This window comes from Agelaius phoeniceus, chromosome 1 (assembly GCF_051311805.1).
Source record: "Agelaius phoeniceus isolate bAgePho1 chromosome 1, bAgePho1.hap1, whole genome shotgun sequence".
NCBI classification, from domain to species: domain Eukaryota; kingdom Metazoa; phylum Chordata; class Aves; order Passeriformes; family Icteridae; genus Agelaius; species Agelaius phoeniceus.
In genome coordinates, this window is record NC_135265.1 from 122059961 (window position 1) to 122083782 (window position 23822).

The following is a 23822-nucleotide window of genomic DNA, read 5'->3' on the forward strand; positions in this document are numbered from 1 at the left end:
TTCTTACCCCACCTTCCTTCTTCCTTGTATGCTTTCTGTCTTAGACTGGTAAGCTCAAGGTGTTGAGGGAGGAGAAGGCTGGCTGAACTTTCATTTCCTGCAAGGGTTTCCTGCATGATGTAACAATGAGAGGGGGAGCAGCAAACAGCTCCTCAAGCATTAACTGTGTCAGGATGTTTGAGATTGTGTGAAGCAAACGGTGCTCAGAGGCTCGAAGCAAAGTTTTTCTCCATCGGTAAGTCTAATCATTAGGGGATTACTTTTTAAAAAGTTTTCGTTCTCCTCAGCTCTCATTGGAATTTGAAGGTTAAGAAGGGGCACAACAAACTGAAAGGAAATGTCCCCTCTCTTCAAGTTTATTATTGAAAGTGGCCAGATGTCATTTGTTTGTGACTAGAAAAGGGAAGTTATATTACAGAATGTGACACTTCAAACCCCATGGTAAAAACAAAAGCAAAAATGGAAAAGCATTCAGCTGCTCTCATTTACATTTGTGATCCACAGCCTGAGGCCCTTTGACATGGATGTAAGAACTGAATTTTACCACTCTTATGTACACTGTGAGTGTTGTCTGTCCTGTATGATCAATTGGGAGTGTATGAGATGAATCCAGAGTCATCTGGACTGGTGGGTGGTACTCTAGTGGAGGACATGGGCTACATGAACTGGCTTCAAGTAATATAAGATTAAGGGTTTTTCCTTTCCCAGTCCCAGATGGAATACCCTCTTGTACTTGGACTAAGACCTGTGAGTTGTTGCCTTGTGTGGGATATGAGATCTGCTAAGAAAAGCATTGTAAAGTTCTTTAGCAATGAACTAATTATTCTGGCACTTGATTCGAAGCAATAATGGGAGTGGAGGAGGTAGAAACACCCTAGCTGGTAGCTATCCTACTAACTTTGATGAAGAGGTACCAGACAAAACATTTGTTACCATCCATTCCTGGATTCACATGAGCATTAAGGATCTCCTGCCACGGTCAAAGAATGAGATGGTTTATATTACCCTGTAGCACTTACAGCAGCAAGGCTTCAACATGCCCACTTGAAATAATTTAGGCTGCCTTTGTTTTTCAAGGAACATGAAAGAGATAAACTCACTAGTGAATTTATGGGTTACAGCAGAAATTATACAGATGGCATAACATCAGATTCAGGTTCCCTCCACCCAACCAGTTGTGAACTTCTCCAGTGAGAGAATATGCTGGAATAAAAGACACATTCACTATACAAGTATGATTCACCCTACCTTCTCCATAAGTCTTCACAACAGCCAGATAATTTCTATGCCATGAATAGCCAAAGAATATGAACAAGAGATGAGACCAGGAATTCCTGTCCCACTGACTTCCAAGCATGAGCAGAATGTTCCAGCTATATCAATAAGTGCTGGACATGCCCTGAAAAACAAATAAAAATCTCTGTGCTGTCACTCAGATTGTCTGCAAAGTGCTCTCCAGAAGGATTTCTTTTACCAGCCAGGAATTATTACCCTTGAGTAATTAGATCTTGGATCTAGGAGATATTCAATTGGAAAGCAGTTAAAAAGTGCTCAAGGTTTTTTTTTGAGCAATATAATGGAAAAAATAAAACAATAGTACCAAGAAATGTTCCCAGGCACCAAAATGTGTTTATGTTGCTCAATTGTTGCTAGGGTTCCTGGCATATTTCTAGCTAATGCTAAGTAAAATTCTCCCAAAATTTTCCCTGCCTATGTCGGGAGATGACACAAGCCATGACTTAGATCCATAGGTAGAAGGGCTCTGCCTGTCCCATGCTTTGGTGGGCAAGAAAGCTCAGGAATATGGATGTAGCTAGAACATGCCTCTAGGTCTCAGGGTTGGCAGAGTTTGAGATACCAACATGGATACAGCTACTGGGACAGAAAAAGAGAAAATATTTTTGCTCACCCACTCCTACTTCATTAGTAATACCCCCAGCGTGTTTTGGAAGACTACAGGAGACATACCAGGAAACTACTGGAGACAAACTTCACACTTTTCTAGGACAAAAAACAGCAAGAAAGGAGGTCAAAGAACGTGCTCAAGTACTCAACAGAGAAAGTAGCTTGTCTCACATGAGTAAATTTTACTCTGAGCCTAAGAGTCCTCAGGCTTTTTCAGGTGCCATCACAAAGAAGCTGCTAGCTGTGTTCCAGGCCATGTGGAAGCAGGAGCACTCAGCTTGTATTTGTGTATCATCTGAAGATGCAAACCTATTTTGATTATTGCTAGTGACACCTGTGCCACAGGATAAGACCACTCCTGCTGCAATTTAACTCTCCATAAAGAAAACTACCTGAAAGAAGAAGAAAGGAGGGCTTAGAAAGTCACCTAATAGCTACCTTTCTGGTCATACTGTTATAAAGAAAGCTTGTCAGTATCTTATGAGGATATCTGTCAAATCATCCTGGGTAATAAGATGAGAAAAAGGATTGATAAGCCACTGGCAACGTGATATACATCTGTATTTGCAAACTGAATAATGGAGTGTCCTTTCAGAAAGAATCAATTGCTCAATGACCTCTGCAAAACAGAGGTGAAAGAACTGGGTGCCCATCTCAGGATCAGGTGAAAATGCTGCCTGGGCTAAAGCAGCAAGACACACTCCTTACCATACCCATGTGTGATTCTCCAGACACTGAATGAGGATGAAGAGTCACTCAAAGAGCTGCACAATCAGTGTGCAGTGTAATCAGTGTACTGTGTAATCAGTACTTACCTACTCACAGAAATCAGAGGTTTATGGACAATCAATATGGATGCCAACTACACTGTTTTTCATTAGACTCAAACTAGGGTGGAATCATGCAAAGCCTCTGGAACAACACACCACCTGTTAGTTACACTGAGGACTGTTACAGCCTCTGTGAGATACAACTATTGGCTCTGTCTTGTGTGTGTCAGCATTATCCAACCCAGCTGGTTGAAATATTCTGGATTGCTTCACAGATCTGGTACAGATAGCCTGTCTCTGAGTCAGTGAACTGCCAGGTCACAGTGAAAACATGCTTTTCCTCTGTGCTGTCTTTCTTCACTAGTAATAGCCTAATTTCCTAGGAATTTGACATATACAGATTATGAGTGATTTTGTACATTTTAATCTGATCAGTTGCTCACAGTAACTGATCATTCCTCAAACTGAAGAAATGAAGGTATTTCACAAGGGAAGTTAAACTCTTAAGTCTACTCTTCAGGCTGCACAAAGTATAGGAACTAAACTCTTTCTTTAATGTGCAATCACAAAACAAATATGAGTGGTGACCCTGACACAAATCAGAGCAGACTTGATTTAGTCAGAGCACTGAAAGAGTTTGTAGGGTTTTTCCATTTGCCACGCAGCCTAAGGTCAGACTGTCCCAGCTGCAGATAATGCAGAACTCTACTATAAGTGAGGGGTAAGGTCTCAATAAACTCATTTGGCTTATTTTTCTGTAATAGCTATACCAAACAAGTGGCTGACACAGGACTCCACAGGGCATCATGCAGCAGGCAATCTGCAGGACCAGGTCCAATTGCAGTCCAGAGTTCAATGCCCCTTCCAAGGGTGATTTGTGCCTAGATGGAGCAAATCTTTGATATGCTGTGTGGAGCAGTCATCAGTCTTAGCAGGCCAGGACAAAGCTGAAAGGTGAACGGAGTGAGTGAGAGGAAGCCATTTCAATTGAAAAGAGGATCTCAGAGATTTGTGTTCCTGGCATATTCCTATGCTCAGCAGGGCTTTCCAGCACAAATTAACAATGGACCAATTTATATGTGCTCAGTGGATTTGGGCTCACAGACCAAGCTCAGCCAGAGGATTCCAAGAACATTCCTTGCGGAGCAGTGTTTGCCCTGGAACTGGATGCTGTCCGTCCAGAAATACACCAGATGAAGAAGCAGCTGCTGGAAAGGAGGCAGAAAGCTGGCTTCCATGAACCCTGTACATACTGCTCTATGCTAATATCCATGAGGAAAGGGGGATTCTCATCTGAATCATAGATTTAGGAAACAGTAAAGACACATAATGAGCTCATGCTGCAAAGTAAGGAAGACTGACATAAAATGGGTGAAATGTCAACCCTGGGGAAAAACACAGTGATACAAAAGAGTGCTATGACTACAAGGCTGGACGTGGCAGAAGCAGCATCATTGGTGTCTTCTACCACGCTACATGAAAATGGAAATGAGAACCAAGTCTATCAGTGAAGAGCATTTGAGATTGAATCACAGGAGACAGGAAAGGCATATGTCTGTGCTGATCCAGGTCAAACATAAGTAATGGTAAGATTATGGAACAGAAGCTCCAAACCTGGAGCAGCCTGTAAGCCTCATCTAACAGAACGAGTGATGAGGGAGTGTGGGCTCATCCACGCAGCAGTTTTGAAAATGGGACAAAGTGGCATCGTAGTGCAGTCAGTGCTTGGCTATTTGTGTAACAGGGCTGTGGGAGAGGAGCAGCACAAAGTGGATTCAGAAGGACTCCTGCAGTGATGCTTTGGGGGGTGCACTGAGCCAGCCCAACCCCTGTGCTGGTACAATTGTGTCAATTGGGCCAGGGCCCACCTGTGTGTCTGTGTAGGGGTCTCCATGCTGTCATCTCCTTTAGCCTGGGGACACTTGGCCTAGCCCAGAAAGCAGCCAGCTCAGGCTCAGCAGGATATATCTGCTCAGGATCCTCACCACCCAAAACCAGCTAAGCCATTTTCCAGCCCAGGCTGACCATGACATCCACGGTGGCCTCCTGCTGTCAGTAATTTGCAATTGTCCATCAAATATGGAGAAGACCCGAGTGAAGTGGTTCTTAGTACAGCTTGATGATTATGAGTAATAGCAACTGAATGTGATTTATATATGTTTATGTTTATTTATATATGTTTATGCCCCAAAAGGTGATTGCACAAGAATTAGGCTGATTATTGCTCGGTGACCTCTACATGCCAGTTGTAAAGTCAGTTGGGATTTAGAGCGGGTCTCATTCATGTTTAATTTCTTAAGAAGCACACAGCTATTAAGTTCAAGGTACTGAAGCATCAGCCGTGAACACACATATACCTGAGGAAGTTGTGGTGCAGCTGTGACAAGGGGGTGTATTCTGATGAACTTAAATGTCTGTCATGTAGCTGCCAATCACAGCTGAGTCAGACAGGTCCTGACTGCTGGAAGCGGCACTTCAGGCTTGTCGTGTCCCCTTTTCTGAAGCATAATGCAAGCTGCTTCACAGGGTGGGAGATTAGTCTTGAAGACCTCCATTACCTCTAGGTTTTAGAAAAAGGTTCTAGAGCTCTACGAGTCCTTATTCTCCTTAGCACATCTACAGAACATCAAACTGATATATTTAACATTTGCAATGATAATCAGTTCATGGGAAACTGCTTTTAGTATTTGAACTTGTCATTCTCTAAATGTAAAATCACTTAGAGTGATGGCCAGGAAGAAATTATCGTTTCACAATGATCAGAGCATGAAAAGGTACAAGATGGGTTTGCTTAGATAATTTCTAAATAAACATTCAGATGAGACAAGGCTGTGGAAACATGAGCCATGATGATAAATTACATGTACAATTTATAATGCAAAATATGTTGCCTCTTTGACTTAAGAAGCTGGGTGCAGTGTTGAGAAACATTGAAGTTCAGTTTGTTCATGCTGAATGAGGTGGGGCTCCAACTTCCCTGAAGTATTTTGGAAATCCCTACCCCTTCTTTTTCATGATCTTAAATGCAGCATGTCTGTGGACTTGAAACACTTCCTAACACAGCCTTTTGGCCTGTATCTTAACTGAAGAGATTTGACCATGCTGCTGAGCATGTGCTACCCTGGCTGGTTCAAAAAGCCAAGACACTGCTAAATTCTGACACTGTCAAACAACACGTTGAATTTTCTTCAGTGGTCTTGAATCTCTGCGATTACATCTTTAACACATCAATAACTTAGCCTCTGGTTAGCAAGGATTGCTGAAGCATGACTAATCAGCAGATGAAAGTGTCTTTGTGGGGATTAGCTTTAATGAAAAGAAAAGGGATAGTTATTTTGGTAGTTTGAAATCTTCCATAAATCAAAGCGAATACTGACAAAGCAGGTTCATACGGTAAGAATGAAGCTATTGTGAATAAAATTAAGGGAACAGCTACTTTTATATAAATCACAGGCCAGGACAGAATTTGTAAGAGAGTTCATGGGAACAAGATCATTTAACTTCTTCAGGTGTAAATAAGTGATATTTAGCTAATGTTAAAGCATCCCTAAAGAAAAACAGATGGATGAGGGTCCTTAGTAGGGAGTTTCTTTTTTGGTTTTAATTTTCTTTGCATGCAATTAAGACCCAGCTACTTTATCTTGACCACTTTATTCTGTGCAGGGACAAACATCCAACATATAACTTGGTCTTTACCACTGCCAGAGAGGAAGACAGAGGAAGAGAAACTTCAGCCTTGATCTCTGATAGGAGTTGTTTCTGTCTGGTGTAAATTAGAAAGTTTCTTCATCTTCTGTAATGTGGCTTGGAGGAGCTCACAGGCACCATGGGGATAGTGGCAAATAGAAAGAAATGCAAACTCCACACCTTCTGGGGAGTATTCATGTTCAGATCCTGAACTTTAGACCTCCTATATAGTCCTGTGTGGTTAATGTGCTGTATAAATAATCACCTCTTGAGCTCCTCCAGGCAGTGACTCAGAGCACCCACGCTGAAAGCTTAACCCTCTCCGATGACTGTATGGGAAGGCTGGAGTTAGACTGTATGCATTGAGGTACCTTACAGCTCCCTTCCCTTTATGTTCCTCTCTTGGTTTATGCTGTGCCTTCTCCATTGCTTTATTGTGACTTTTGCATTTATCACAGATAAATTATTGCAGATGTGTGACTGAACCCCAAACTCGTAATGTTCCAGGGGGTCTCTCTACCTCTGAGCTAATGGAACATTCTTTCAGCTAGCCTGAGGCAAATATTAAAACTGCTCAGATCCAGGTTCCCTTGCTTTCACCTGTGCTTTTGTACTGCTATCCTATGCACTGTTTGAAAAAAAAGGCTTATAAAACATTCGGTCTGCATGCTGCAGACACTGATGTGAATGGTTCACTGGAAATCACAAATGCTTGCTTGTCTCTCTAAAGAAATGTAGCATTAAAGGTAAGGCTCTACACAGAAATATTGGCTTAAAGTACTGCTCAGTTACACTTTTGGAGAGCTTCCCATACTCTGGCATCTTTCAGTTTGGGTGCTTTTTGTTGATTTTTTTTCTTTTATTCTGTCTTTTTCTTGTGCTCTTACAGTACAAGCTTTTGTGAGTCTCGTGATCGAGCGACAGAGCTCTACTGAAGAGTTTGTGAACCAGGGCCTTACTCTAAGCTACTCAGAGCTCAGCTTGTTTTCATACTTCTAGACAATTTCCACATAGCTGAGGCTAATGATTATATATTTAATATGCATCTCTTTTCTAACCATCTAATTTTTCTTTCTCGTGGTACAAACATGTTCTGTATTCAGAGTCAGTGGAAATGTGTGGTGTGTATGTGTGTGTGTCTGAGTTCTAAAATCAGTTTGATTATTTCAAGTCTTCTATGGAAATTACAGCAAATGACTGTGTTATTACATAGTGACAAGAGTAGAATTAAAAAATAATTTTCATGGCAGAATTTACCATACTGCCTATTATAATTACTCTTTTATTAAGTAGTTTTTAGGGTCATGGGGAAAAAATAAAAACCCCAGACTAACCAAAAACTCCGTAATTCATGATGTTTACATGATTCATAATTTATAATGGGACGGAAAAGGAACATTATGTGAAAAAATGCTATGCACATTTTTGCACAACATTCTACTGGTATATGAATCATGCTTGTCTTGGTTAACTCAAGGGAAATAATCCCAGTAATGTATGTAAGGCAGTCATGCCCACATGTCTGGGGTTTTTTATATCCAGATTTCAGTGGAAAGAGAGATACTTTTTAAACAGATGGCAAACAAGCCCCTTTCCCCCCAACTACTTAGCAAATTTAATAACATAGCTAATTATAGGACTGTGTATGTTAATCCATTCATGTGCTTGCTCCATATATTTAATGTCACAAGTCAAAGAGATCTATGGAATTGCTGGGCAATAGCAGCTAAATTACATCCAGACCATATTCTCTCTTAAGGCATACTTTTGAGACTGAATCTCTTGGGATTTCTGTTGGCCATTCAGTAAAAAAGCTAACATAAAATTCTATAGCTGCAGCCTGGAAGTGATGTCAGGAGAAGCAGAAATGCACTCAGAGGCTTTATTTGCCTGGTCTAAGGTGATGTCCCATGTCACATTTATTCTCAAGGGTCAGAAGGGAGAAGGTGAGGACAGTTCTTCCCGGTGAATTTCCCCCCTTGGCTGCTGCTGTGTCTTGGGGCTGAGACGCTCCCAGGGCTGGTGGCAGGAGCACCACAGCCATCTGATGAGTTTGAAGGACCATTCCCTTCCTCACTCAGAGCTACTGCATCTTCTTTAATCTATCTGGACCCTCCACTCCACTGTGGAGGACTGGTCACAACTCATGGAATACTAGAGCAAGCCACCAGCAATTCCAGCCCATCAGGCACCTGCCAAGACCTGCCTGTTGAGGGGCCAGGAACCACCTCCAAGTCTGTGGAGCATCAGCCCCACCTTTGACTGCAAGCTGGAGAGAGCTCCTTGGTGCTGCATCTCATGCTGTTGTGCATGTGTTACAGCTGAAGCATGTGTGACACCACTCTTGCTTTGAAAACATCCCTTTGTGAGGGGAGAGGTGTGCTGATCACCTCAGAGGACAATGGCTCACTTGGCTGTGACTGACAGCCCAGAGTGCCTTGTACCAATAAAAGCCTGATCGCAAGTGTCAGATGCTCTGAGTAAATATATATGGGGTTCTTACATCAAAAGCTGTCTGTACAGTATGGAAAAAGAGCTCAGAGCCAGACCATCTCCTGGCTAGTTTTGTGTTTGTCATATGTAAAAGATTTTTCAGGCAGGAAGATCTGGCTGTTTATGTCACGAGTTCTTTTTATGTAGAATTCAAAGCATATTACAAAGAAAGTATAAAAATTTAGGTTAAAAAATGTGAAACTTGTAAGAGAAACCAGTAGTACTGTCTGGAACAGGTTAAATACTAAAAAGGGCAGACAAAATTGAGAGTATCTGAGTTCCATAATCTGTGGATCTGCCTACACATATCTGTTTGCTTGAAGTGCCCTTTGTGATCTGTCAGAATTATTTAAAAACTTTAAAAAATGTATGGAAATGAATTTAGTCACGTATCACAGACTAACTCAGGAAAGAGAAGAGTCTCACAAATCACAGAGGGATTAAGGTGGGGGGGTGGGGATTCAGAAAAGTGAGGGTTGGTGACGTCTGTTTCTGTGCAAGTGCCATCCTCACCCTCCAAGTGTAGGGGCGAGGTGTCTCTCAGTTCATTTAACCATTGTGACACCCATTTGGTTCCCACAAAATGCAGAAAATTCAAAATATTCATGCTGCAGAAAGTGACTGAAAGCTAATCTCCTATTTGAATTTCCCTGTTAACTCCTGTTATTTTGTTAGTTTCATAATAATTTTTTTTCTCCCAGATTTTAACTCTTGGAGCTGTCAGAAAAGCCAACCTACAGTGAATTTACAGGTTCCTACACAACCTCTCAGAAATCCTGTGTTTTTCCCCAGCCACTTGGCCTGTCCCTAAAACTCTTGGTGGGGTGGAGGTACTGATGTTCAGCCTGTTTCTGCTGCAGGCTTGTTGTGCCTGAAGAGCAACAGTCTCATACCTCTGTGCAAAAGTCTTCACCTGAAAAAGCCTTCCAGGAAAGATTTCCACTGAGACCAGCCCAGCAACTCAGCCTTCTCTGCTACTGCTGGCTTTCTCTGGAGCCACATCTCGACCTGTGCTTTCACTTGGAAGGCAGCATCCCTTCAATATTTATCTGAAGTGCCTTGAAATCCTAGAACAACCCCTCCCCTGACCCCCATATCCCATATTCTTCCTAAAGTCTGTAGGTTTCTTTTAAAAACAGAGCCTGCCCTGCCTGCCTGTCTCACTGGGCAGAGAGCCTAGTGCCTGTCGTCCTTGATGTCTTTCTTACTACTTGTTTCAGCTGGATGTTTTCTCGGTATTTAAAGGCTTTGTTGTGTTCCACACTTTCAATTAAGGAGGAAAAAATGCTCTCTGTGTTGTAAGAGTGAAACTGGCAGTTGTATACTTTGGTTTGTAGCATAAACAGTTGCACAAGGATTCATTGGCAACCTTCCCTTCACTAAGGAGGCTATCAGCTAAATGTCACAGATGTGCCTGGGACTTGCCAAGAGCTGGAAATGTACTGGGAAACTTCTGAAAATGCCCTCAATTTAAGGGAAAAAAAAGGATGCAGTGGACACATGTTAGCTGCAGCAGAGGTTGGAGACTCTCTGAGTGTCTGGTCAGCATCTCTTCTTGTGCATCCCTCCTTAGCTCTGGAGTCTTCTTCCTCCTTCGTCTCTCCCTCTGCTCAAAGCCAGTCTTCTTCCTCTCATTGAGGAAGAAGTGAGCAGCTCATTTCTTCCGTGTGGCCTGTAAAGCTGAGCCTTTCCTTCTCAGCAACAGGATCACAAATAACATAAAGCATTAAAAATGCCCTGGCCCCTTGACACCTTCGTTATAACTAAAGCAACAGCGTGATCTTGTTGCTGGAATGCTTGCCCTCCCTTCCCTCATCACCCATCATCACTTCATGGTTTAACTACAGCCTAATCCTGCAAACACTTCCTACCCAGCAGAGCACTTAGCAGCACCTAAGTAGCCCACTGACATTGGTGGATTATTCCAGGTAGTACGTCCTAGGAAAGCTAAAGAAGTGTTTGTACCACTGGGCCGCTCGCTTTGCAGGCTCTTGGGGGATATTTCCTTCTGTCTATAAAGAGGCCTGCACACGCACGGCGCTGTATAAATAATTAATAATAACAGAACTCACACTGAACTAGCACATAGGGGAATTTGTACCCCTGGCTTTCCTGGCTGCTAGAAGGAAAATTGCAGAATTATGGAGTTTACAGAAAGCCTCCTGATAGCATATCTGGCTTTGTGGTGTTCCCTGCACTTTGAGAAAGTGTTATCTCTTCCTCTGCACCAGAGGAAACATTGAAGGACCTTCACCTGGCAAGAAGTGCACAGGAAACATATTTTAAGTTAATCCAAAATCTGATTAATATCTCCCAAAGGTAAATTAAAGCTCTTATCACCCTGTCTAACCTTTAATTGCACAACACAGGAGGTCTGGGTTTCATCAAACTATTGACTCTTTTTGTTTAAGATTTCTTTGGCTTTCAGCAATTTTGCACAAATTATTCCTTGGTGAAGGCCTTAAGCAATAAAATAAGCTGCTAATTTTATTTCCAATGGACTCACCCTTTTTGTTCTCAAATTTTGTTGAATTTTTTCTCTCAGAAATATGATGGAATGGATTTGAATAGATCCAAATTATCAAGCAAAAATAAAAGATTAAACCAGGAAAAGCAAATATAGAAGTAAAAACAGAGCTGAGAGGCCACAGAAATTTGAAGGTCTTTGTCATGTTACAACACAACTTCTGGATTAAGAAGAAAAGCAAAATACTCCCTTTATGAATATGATTAAGAAGGAAATCAAGCTGAAGTTCTTTGTTGGAACATAGTCTCCTCCTGACCAAATCCATGGAAATGAGCCTTTCTGTAAAGGCTCTATGTCATGGTCATACATTTCTCAGGCTTACATCATCTGCTGCTCAGAGAGAAGTTTATCACTCAAGTGCAGTAGTCATGGAGGAAGGTAGTTTCCTCCTCTGGAAGAAGACATTTCCTTGTGGGGAGGGTGATACACCTACCTCACATTCAGCTGCTCTGCTTTCCACGTGCTTTTGCAAACCAGACTGAGCTGTAAAGAACTGCACAGGGTAAGATTACTATGAATTTTTGTTGCACTGACAATGTCTCTTAGTAGCAGGCAGAATATAGCTTTACACCTCCAAAGAGTGCTTTAGCCACCAAAATATGGAAGTCACGTTTCATCCCCACAGAAAACATTCCATTCTTTACAGAATAATTTAATATTCAGTGGTTCAGAAAGTACAAAAGTGAACACAAGTGACTGCCTCATCATCAGCTGATACTGATATTTCACTATTTTAAGGAAATAACTTGGAACACTAGACTTTTTCTATCCTAGCTGGCAAGTACTCTAAGCACCAGGTAATAGGAATCGTGTTCCTGTCTCACTAATTTAGTAAATGTTGAATAGATCTGTTCAAAGTGAGGAGGATGAGTTGGAGAGGTGTATGATGCCTTGTTTCAGCAGAGGCTACAGCCTGGTGGACCAGGGCATTCCAGAAGCAAGATGCAGTGGAAGAAGTTAGTCTCCAGTCTTAGCTACTGAGTAAAAAGCAGATTTTTGATGGCAAGAGTTTGTCCTTCACCAGTATGTTGTATCTTGCTCAAAGCAGTAAAAATCCCTGAACATCTACAGGATAGGGTATCCTCTCCTTGGGAGGAAGGGAGCACCAGAGTCCCAAAGTGAGTGAAGGAGGAAATAATTCATGTAACTAAGATCAAAGTGCTTCAGAACATTCCCAGAAATGGAGATTTACATGGGCAATCCTCTGCTTTGAGAAGTTGTCCGTCTGTGCACTTTAAGATGTTTTGTGTTATATCTGGGATACACAGAGATTTTTCTATACTGAGTTTGTCACCAAGTGACCTAGTTTGGCACTTAAAACATTTGTGTATTTAGATTATAGGTGCTTCTGTTTTCAGTTTGGCGGACAGATCATTTGTGTACATGGATTCACATGTACATAGACACATGCACAAATGTGTGAAGCTTGAATCCATTCACACACACAGAAACACACAAGTGCATACATAATATTTAAGTAAAGTGTTTATACATAATGATTTTATATATATATATATATAAAAAATAAGAAAAGTTTGGGTCCATTTTAAAAAGCCAGTATTGGTCCCTTTTTACAGATCTTGCAAAACTGCCATTTTGTCTTAGTTCTTCAACTGAAAAAATATGAAGGACTTCTGTTTATAGAAACAAAGGTTTTTTGGTTAACCAAAATTTAAAAGAAAATAGCAAAAAAAAAAATCCTGAAAGCTATTAAGTCTCTAATTTCTCACAAACTCTTGTTCACAAAAAATGTTTTCACAGTATTTTTGAAATATGTGTGGAAACTTTTTCTTCAGCTGTTGTGCAAACACAGCAGTTGGGAGTACAACTGATGCTAAGGGAAGAGACAGAATTCCTTAAGGCACAGAAGCCTTACGCTTATCCTTTGGGTTCCTGCAAAATCTGCTGCAAAATTTTGTACATAAGGTTGTGAAGGCCTTGACAGTGTCCTCCCTCCTTAACAAGCAGCTTACTTTTGTAAGTATTCACAAGTAGATCTGCTGGTATTTCAAAAGTAGTTTCCAAATGACTCCAAAGGTGATATTCAAGAGAATTGCGACCAGTTGGGATCACATTTTCAGAAGACATCAGAAAAACTCCATCCTTTCTGATATATTTTAACTAAGTCAGTGCTATTAACATTCTGGCCCTGGGTTGTTTTGTCTATGAGTTAGAAGAAACATTGAAATAGTAGCAACATATTTCTCAGTGCTGTGTTGATCACATGCAACAAGTATTTCACAATAATAAGAGTATTTATGTTGAAGTGAGCTGCATAAATTGACTGCCCAGCCTTGGGCTGGGTGACTTTTCTTTTGCAAGGAACTATTGCATTTCTGTGCTCATTTAATTGTTTACTCCTACCATGTATTGTACATGGGAGCTGTAGTCCCTAGTTACCAGATATTTAACTACAATATTTCTACAGCATCTTGTAAACAGTTCCCAGTTTTACAAATTATCAGTGGGATTGAACCTTCATTCACATGGTTAAAGTGTAGTTGCTGTGCTGCACTGGATGGGAACTTCTTCCTTGACAAGGAAAAAGCTCTGCACCTTTTTTACTTTATATTTTGTTTCCATATAGGAGGAGGTCAACTTTGGTTTGCAATAAATTTTCATTTTATAAAAATAGAAAGCAAAAAAATTCAGCTGAAGCAATTGGGTTACCACAGACAGATGTCACATTTTGGTATTTTTTCCCCTATCCTATTTAAACATGTCTGCTTTGTTTTGAACCACATGTGAACACCTCCTATCTTTAAACCTAAATAAATTTTAAAAATTCTAATCTATTTCCAGCCAGTTCAAATACAGTTAATTTGGGGTAGGGTGGGGATTGGAAACAGACCATTTAAACCATTTAAAAATAGGGAATTAGATAACATTGACTTTACTATTATTGTCCTTGAATATTTTTAACAATTACCAGTGGTTTAGAAAAAAGAAATTTATGCTGCACATATAATCAAAAACAAAAGTACATAAGCAGGTTTAAATTATCTGTTTTAACGCACAAATGTATATTTAATATGTTGTAGTGAGGAACATAAACTGTTTTATCCATGGTAATTTTCTTCTCATTTATTGTGTGTTGTTGGATAAAACTTCATAGGTATTCAGGCTCCCCTAGATTCTGGCTATCATAAATAAAAGAAAATGTGGGCCTTAAATAAGTTATATTTTTTATGTTAGCAACTACTTTGTTTAACTTTCCTTCTTCTCATAAATCAATTATTGAGGTCTACTTAATTAAAAACGGATTAGAAACATTTTCATGGTTGATTTTTAATTTTCCTTTGTACTGAAGTGCTATGGAGTTAAAACACCAAGCACAAAAGTGCACAGCCAACCATGACTAACTGCATAAAGCAAATAACAAGCTGTACCATCAAAAACAAGAGTCAGCACTGCTCATGTGGAATAACAGAAATCATACCACAAAACACTTGACACACGTCTCATCCACCGGTGGTGTGCACACTTGCTCAGCTCATATCACACCTCAGGAATGCAGTCACAAGCAGCAAGGGACTGCAGCAGAGGTAAATACCCCGAGGGAAGCAGCATTTCCCTGTGCCTCCTCTTGACAGCTCCTCACGCCTTCGGCTTGGGGATCATCGGCCATGGGGAGGGAAAGGCAGAGCAAGCTGCTGCTCAGGACATGCTTCCCTCCTTGCAGCTCTTCTGGAGGTGTCCCTGGGGAGCTGTGCCAAATATACACCTTGAACAGTATTGCCCAGGGCAGGTAACTTGCCATGTTTAAGCCAGAAGGCTGATGGAAGATAGCCATTATCCATTCTCACTGGTCACAGAACCGTGTCTCCCCAAGGCACACAAAATCATCATTCCATGTTGCATTCTGGGCTCTGACAGTCCCTGTCTTTATTATCATTAAAAATCACCTCCCACCTTCTGCTCAGTTTTCTCAGGAGTTGCAAAGGCCATTCTTATTTGAGCGAAGAAAATAATAAATACCTGTTTATAGGATGCAACTAAGAGTGTGGCATGCTGGATTTGACTGGGAGAGGATATAAAGATTACCACACTTTTTTTTTTTTTACTTAGTGTTTCGAAACAAACAAACAAAAACCCAGCCCTCTGCCTATTAACTGGAAAACAAATCCAACTTAAAATTTTTGCTCAACTCTCACTGCAGGAAATGGGAAACTTTCTGCTGTTTCATGGGGAATTAGAGCAGGCCAGAAAGATGAGAGCAATAACAAGCAGCCACCCACCAATAAAATGCATGTAGTAAAGCACTGTCAGAGAGATCAAGGGCTTTGCATACACTTTAGGAAGGATTAGATTTCGTTGTCACTTCAGGCCAAGGAGGAGGAGATTCCATATTCCTGCAGTCATTCATCCCAGCTACTCCCCTACTCCTAAGGTTCCTCTCTACTCTCATCCAAAGACCCTTTAAAAATGCTGCTGATAAGTACTAAATATTTTAAATCCCATGACTATGACTTCCATCAGAGGAAATTAAATGCCAACTTAATTATCTCTTGAATTCAATGAGGACTCTAGCTGAAGGGTAAATTCAGCTCCACTGGGAATGGAAGGGGAATGCTGGGATGGCTGGGAACAGAAATCTGCACCCAGTTCTGCAGCTCTACAGCCCTGGTGCTGCTGTGTTTTATATTTGTCAGAAGCAGCACATCTGTCCCCTTGGAGACCAGTGCAGTCTGGAGTGTCCCTGGAGAACAGGGCAGTGTTCCACTGAAGATGATAACTCAGATACAAAATTATCCATGTGTATTCCCATCCTTTGAGCCATATCAGATACCCCCTTCTGTCAGCCATGAGCCTTTTCCTGTGCAGTTCTTCATTTGCTGACCCCCAGAAGGTGTTGAAAGATTTTTGAGGATACCTAAGTGACCTGTTTTCTTTTTAACATAATTCCTGCTGATTAATGAGTTCTATAGGTTCAAAACTGATGACAATTTGTGTTCTGAGTCCTTAAAGTGAGTGTTGAGAACATTGTAGTCTGCTAGATAGCAAACTGACTATCCTAGGCTTTATTCCTGATGCCTACCTTATTCCTAAAGACCAGTTTGCACCTTAGATCCACTTCTGTAAAACATGGCATTTGCTCATCTTTAAAGTGCTCTGAGACACAGGATGAGATGTGTGGTATGTGTGTGCAATGGAGAACTAAACTTGCTGCTTTGCAAACAGAAGTTGGACAAAATCTATACCTTAAACAACATATAATCTAGAAATGAAAATAAAATAAAAAACATCAACTACTGCCAGAAAAACAAACAACCGTTTCAGAACTAATAGCAACATTCAAACATATTGATGCTCTTTCAGTGTCCATCATTATTGACTTTTTAAACTAAACTAAATATAAAATCTGTTCAGTTCCACGTGTACTTATTTTAGAAAACAAAAGAAAAAAAAAAGAAAAAATATGAGGTTAGTCTAGAAAAATAAAAATATATTCATTTTTAGATTATCAGACTTAATTCCCAGCAGCTTTCAGATACTGACAGCTCAGGAACTAAGAGGAACAGCTGTGAACCAACCAGACTAAAGACTGGAGACAAGTCCAGTGGTTGGACTTGTATATCATTGATATCATTGATGCATATCATTGATGCAAGAATTTTGCTCAAGCTCTTGGGAGGTTTCTAGCGATAATGCCAAACTAAAGTGCATTTCTGTATATGTGTGTGAATACTGCAGAATATTCTTCGAGAAGATAAATGCTGCACGTAGAACAGACTGAAATCTCTCTACTGACACAGGAACCTTGGAATGCCTTAATGACACCAAGATGACACTGTGGTGTTCAGGTGCAGTGTCTTGATGAGCTCCATACAGAGGTCTTTGTGATGCTGTTGGTACCTGTAGGGAGCAGGAACTCTTTCTTCAGATTATTCCAGAAAAAGCACTGTCAGGCTTCACTGGGGCCTCTGTGATGAAGCTTTTAACCTGTGGCTTGGAAGGTGCTTTGAAACAGCCACCTGTGTGCACTTGACATAAGGCTGCAGACTTTCTAACTTGTGATTACAACAATCATTAGTCAGCCCTGCTTTTGGAAAAGAGTTAGAACTTCTGCTACTATATGACCCTCCTCCCCCAGTCTGCTCCATGTCTCTACAGTTTTGAGAAAAAGGAGTGAGCCCCCCAACTCAGTTACTTGCCTTGTTTTATGTCAGAATCAGAATCAAGCATAGTTCTTACAAGCAAGAGAATGTGAAATAAGAGTTTCACAGAGACACTCTTTCTCTACTGTTGCCTTGATTGAAGAGGCTGAATGAGCTCTCTTGGGCCTAGACAGCTGGTTGCACACATTTGGTTGCAATTTGATCATTGAGAGTGAAGTGAGCATCACTTTGCTGCACTCCACATGCACTGGAGTAAGCCTGGTGCTCAATGCAGAGCCCACCTGCAACAAAGCAATTAATCTAAAATTTACTGAGACAGGGAGCACACCACAGAGGTTCTGTTGATGCCAGGGAGACCATACTGCCAGTCTCCTTGTCACATTCTCCCCAGTAAGCACAGCATCTCACCCTTAGGACAGAGGAATGGGTTTGCCTCTTGCTTTTGTTCTTGCTCTCCCTGAGAGGGGACAGTAATGCCACTTGTATCCTGCATACTGGCAGGTACAGCTAAAGCACAGACTGCGGCTCTTTCTGAACTCTCTGAGCTGTCTGATGAGCTGAAGGAGCAGAATTTCTGCTCCATCTGCCAATTAGGCAGGTAACATATCCCTGAGAAAGGTGGTGTGGAAGAGCTAATTATTTTTGTGTGCTGCTGCCTGAATAACTTGAGTCTGCCAGGTGCCAAACGTTCCTGGAAATCTGTGGGAGCTGAAAGGCTCAGCTTGTTCCTGACTCTTTTATGGAGTCAGACCCTAGAAAACTTCAAACTTTTAGAACAAAGACTCCTTATCTGCTGGGCTTGAGAGTGAATCATACCCATGAGAAACATGAAGTAGAAAAAAAGGCCTCCAAGCACTGGTTCTGGCAGAGCAAGATGTGTGTTCCCCTAAAAGCCCATCCCAGAGGTGAATCAATGCCACTGTGCCTTGCACCATTTCCTCACATTGCTGTTCCTCTGCTTTTCTGCATGAGTCACTGAGTTGTGATCTCTGGTTTTGGTGCTTCTACAATCTTGCGCAATGTTGTCATGGCTGTTATGCAGTTAAGCTTTATCTGTTGCATGAAATGAAATAGTCTGTATTTTGGATAGATAATAGACCTAAATACCAGCATGTCTGGTCTAACACTGTAAGTTTGTAGAAAGTGTTAGCATGGGGACAGCTTGGTTAAAACCTGGCTCTAGTGTGGTAGCCAGTCATTTGCTAGTTTTTAATTGTTTTCTTTTCCTTTTTTTTCTCTTAGTTGTCTAACTGTGAGTGATAAAAAAAGAGAAGACACTGTCATTGTACACATGAACTGATGTGGTTTTACTGCATTTGGCCACACACTTAAAAGAAATACGCTGGTACAGAGCAGCCACAGGTCTTATCTCTGCTGCCACTCCTTTCACAAAAGAATGATCTTTACATCAACAGTTTCCACCCTTGGCTTGATAACGTTGCAGTCCTCCCTTTTGCTCTTGGTCCGAATGCAGAGATTAAAAACACTCAGTTGATGCAAACGGTGGGTTGGTACAACACACAGAATGGGGTGTAGATGTGCTTCACACAACAGAGAGCAGAATCGACGGGGAAAATGTTGCTTGGAGGCAAGACGCCTCTTTAATTGATTATGGCAAGGAAAATCAAATACCATATTTGCTTTTTTCCTGGAGTATATCGAAAATGATCATAACTAACATCTGTTCATGTTAAGCAAATACTTGTCAAGATTTAAACTTCTGTTTGCATACAACTCTGAGTAGTGCATCTTAAAGTCATACATATTCATATAGAATGAAGAATGCATAATGTCTGCATAAAAAGATAAGCTGTATGACTATATATGAAGACAACAACTACAATTCTCACAGCACTGTCATTGGTTAATTTTAAAATATTCAAGCATTATTTAAAAAACAGTAAGCTGAACTTAAAACTACACTACAAAAAATTGTATAACTGAACCAATGCTCTCTTGTTTTCTTCGATATTAATCAATTTTAATCAATTGTAAAGTTTCCCTTTTTTTTTTTTCCCTAACACTTTTTGTTAATTCATTGTTATTTTAACCTCCAGTAACACGATCAGACTTCTTCTGCCTCTGGGCAATTGAGTTATGCTCTGATCTCGAGTTCTAAGGGAAATGTTCAATTTTATTTTTTTCCACAGTTGAATAAACAGTACCATGTATACTATCTCTTGTGTTAGAATAGTGTTGTCTTCACATAAGACTCAAATAATGGTATTAGTCATTCATTTCCTTGTACACATACACCCTATTGCGTGTTGACAGGTTTATAAGGATGCAGTGGCAGCCGTGGGTGCTGGGAAGCTCCTAGACGACAGCCTTTGAATCCTTGCAGTCCTGAGCAATGGTGCCTGAGTTAGTCTGTTTATTGTCTGCTTTCTCTCCCAGATGCTTGACTTGTCTGAAAGATTAATACATTAACAAGAGTGGTAAGGTCCAGGGTTGCACATCTTTAAGACATGTTTATTACCAGATGGCACATGAGATTCAAAGGTCATTGTGGAAGGTAACATTTTAAAGTGAAACAACAATATTTATGTTCAAATACTATGCTGATGAGATCATATGGAAAAATGTTTCTGATTAAATTAGTTTATAAATAGATGCAATATATCTACTGGAAATTCCAAATGCCAATTTTAGTCTTACTTCTTTTACTCTATTACTTCCTAATTTATTTAGTAACACAAGACTACTTTCTTACATAAACAGACTAGCAGCTGAAAAAAAATCTTTACTGGATGGACAATCCCACTTTCTTAAATAATTGAAAATCCAGTGTGAAACCCTGTTCTATTGTCTACTGCTTAAAGCTAAATTCCATATCAGAGTTTTTTAAGACCTGAAAGAAATTTCAACTTTTAAATTCTCTGAGGTAAAATTCAGCTTGCAGTCATAATGACTTATTGGCAGATAGCTATGCTTATTTACAGGCAATATCATGTGCTACAACACATTTGACAAAAATCCTGTTATGCTACTTACACAGAACCCATACAATGAAAAGAAAATCCTTTTCTTTAGCATTTCCACAGGACTGACTATCTCATAGCTAATTAGTAAACATTATCAGTTACACTAAACCTGAAATCGTGTTTTTCCTCTCAAATTGTCACAAACTGTATGCAAATTCCAGAGGAAATAGTTTTGCATAGGTTTAAAAGGGCAACTAAGCTCTTAATTAACATTTCTTATCTACCATGCCACACAGGCATTAAAATGCAGAGGATTTAAATGGTACTTACTTTTCATGAGAACCGTTCTCAACTTTCATAGCTCCTTCCACTGGATCCAGTCCTTGTTCTGAAAACTGTTTCAAGGCACTTAACGCTGCCTAAAGAAAAAATGAATTGTCAAAAAACCCAGTGGCACAATTATATTAGCACTAAATGAAGGAAGGTGTGCGTTTTGATTTTCTAGATTCAATTAATTTCCTGTATATTGAAGCCATCCAGCCTACAGGGCTAAGAGAGTGGGTGCACAATAGCTCCATGATAAAGAGCTGTGCTTGTGCATGGATTGAGGAGATCTCCTTCTTCCTGGGCATATCAGTGACTCCCATTTGTGCCAATGCAAGCTTCATCACTTATAGAAAGAATAGGATAGACTTAGGATTCTTGGCTTTCTGGCTGTAAAATCTCTCCAGCTTCCCCACATACTTTCCTAGAGCCCACACTTTGCAGAGATCCTATGGACAAACTTTTGAGTTGCAAGTGGTTGCAGAAGGTGTGAGAAGTGGGAAGAGGGTCAGCAGGACACTACCAGCACTCCAAAGTCAGATCTGGAACAATGTTACAGCCTGAGGTTTTATACACAGTGAGTGAAATGTGCTAATCAGGGGGAGCCTATATGGAGTGATTAGGGAGAATCAGGAATAGAAGAACAGTCAGTTTTTGTCTAACATTTTCCATTGCATTCTTCATTGACCAACTTCTGCCTCATCTGCTATGAGTCCTCTCTTCTTCTCTTGCCTCTATCTGCTTTGGTAAAAAAAATTCTTTTCTGTAATTGATTCAGAAAAGGTTGATTATGAAACTCTCTGACATCACATGGCTGACTTTGAAGATAGAGCCAGCACAATAAAACAGCTGAGGTCACTTCTACTGAGAAGGTGAAATGTAAAGCAGAACTGAAAAATGGATTTTGCTTTTTAATCACTTCCTCCTGAGATGCATTCAGAACTAATCACAGGGGAAAGAAAAGGTGACTTTTCACATTGTGCCCTAAGCTAACACCTCAAGCAGTGGAACTGACTGGAGGCCCTAAACTGCTGTTCACAGTGAAGCAGCAATTGCTGCTGTCTTCTTATTTGTTGGGACAGAAAGAATCTGTGACTCTATCTTCCTTTCCCTCAGAGAGCAGGGACCCTGCCTGGAACAGGAGCTGCCATTGTAATGAAGTATTAGATTTGCCTTTGTACTAATTCTTTGCCTGGATTCTCTCAACAACTCCTTCCCTTGAAAGGTATGTTTATACAACTTAAATATTATTAGACAATGTGTATTTTGGTGAGATGAATAACAGCACAAAAATTGCCATGCTGCCCCAAAGTAAAAGACCATGTGTCCCATATTTGTCTATAGTAATGACTAGCTGCTAAAGCCTCAGAAGGTTGTACAAGGCACTCCCACCCATCACGCATGAAAGTAGAATCTTTGTAGTCTGTGAAATGTTATGGTTTGTTCCCTGACCAAAAGGAAAAAAAAAAAAAAAGCTGAACATTTTATAAAGTCTCTTGGTAAACCTCAGATTATCACTGTTACCTACAATCCACTCCACCTTTACCATGTATTGTGAGCCCCCTGTATGAGATCCCACTACTGGATCTTCCACTTTTGTCACTCACCGGGTTCCCCAGAGAGAATTTTCTCTTTCCTCATTTCTTCTGGTTTTCTTGATGTTTTGGTATATTTCCATTCTTCACAAAATTTCTTTCTCTAGCACCTCATAGTGTCCCTTCACAAGTTTCACATGTGTATTCTCTACTCCCATAAGACCTAACCACCATCTATCTTTCCATCCTTGATCTTGAGTGCACAGCAAAATCACTGCTTATCACAAATAATTCCTCCAGTGGCAATGAGGATTTTCAACTACTGTCCTTGTAACTTTTCTGTTCCAGTAACCCAACATATTTCTCCATCCCAATTTCTCTCCTCTCCTCCTCTCCCTGAGGTCCTTTTCATCACAATGCAAGCAGGACTCATCATGTGAGGAAGGGGAGTGATTTGGGCTCCTGTGTATCCTTGTACTTTAACTGGTCATGGGTTAGCAACTGTGAGAAGGAATCCAATGGGTAGGGACCAGCACCCAAGAATCTCCTGTCTTCCCACATCCATTTTTTCCTGATGCACATTAGCAAAACTATCAAATCTCCTTCCTTCTTATGTATGGTAAACCAAAGCCCATTACCAGGTAGCACTTCAAGGAGGGAAGGAAGCTGAGACATCGGCTCCTCCCACACAGTTAAACTGCTACCTCACATGTTTCTCAACCCACCTTGTTTACTTTTTCATACCCACTCTTAGCTTCCTGGTCTGATGTGTGAATTGTAAACTTATTGTGGAAGAACTTTGTGTTCAGGTTATTTGTTTGTGCAATGACTTGGACAAAAATGCCCTTATCATAGTTTGTAAGTAGAGCCAAGTAAAGTTTCATTCAAGATTAAATCACAGATTGATCATATGATCTGCAGAACAGTCTGGTCTCAATTAGGGGAAAATGAAATCCCCAAATCATCAAGAGATTAATTAGACCAACACAAACATACAAATTCTAGATTTGGTGAGTAGCTCTGTTGCTTACTACTGTTTTACTCACAGAACTGGCTACTTGCAAGGCATCCCACATAAATTACAGAATTACAGAGCAGCTTTCAGGGTTGTTTTCCAGGAAAACTGATTTGAAACTTCCTAGATGAATATTCGCCACTAGCTTAATAGGATCAGATCAAGAGAGCCCCTCTCCTCTTCTAACAGCAAGGGAGGTACTACAATACAAAATAATGAACACTTTGCCTATAAGCACGGATCATTGGGTGTCAATGGGAACATACGGCTGTCAATAAAGTAAATACAGAACAATTAGAGAAAATACATAAAATGATAATATGGCTCAAGGTGTTAAATGATAAGCATGTTTAATACCAACACAATTTCCAAATCTTAATGCCTGTAACATGGTGCAGTCTTATTTCGCCATCTCACCCTTCTTCAAGCCATGCCTTTCCCAAACTGAAATATGACATAAAAGATAAAATCTCAGACCTATTGCATTTATGAAACCAAGTATCAGAGAGAGCAATCAGCAGGG

General features: G+C 40.5%; 1 protein-coding gene across 4 annotated transcripts in view; it reads right to left on the bottom strand.

Moving 5' to 3' along the window:
- Nucleotides 1-18784: 18784 nt before the first annotated feature.
- STAU2 (staufen double-stranded RNA binding protein 2) overlaps nucleotides 18785-23822 on the bottom strand; it is a 172185-nt gene continuing 167147 nt past the window's right edge. For all 4 annotated transcript variants that reach the window (XM_054634961.2, XM_054634948.2, XM_077186495.1 and 1 more), the window contains 2 exons: nucleotides 20756-20844; nucleotides 18785-19911 (listed from right to left, as the gene is read on the bottom strand). In XM_054634961.2, the coding sequence (XP_054490936.1) occupies nucleotides 19818-19911; nucleotides 20756-20844 (183 nt within the window). In that variant the 3' untranslated portion in view covers nucleotides 18785-19817. The remainder of the gene's footprint in view (nucleotides 19912-20755; nucleotides 20845-23822) is intronic.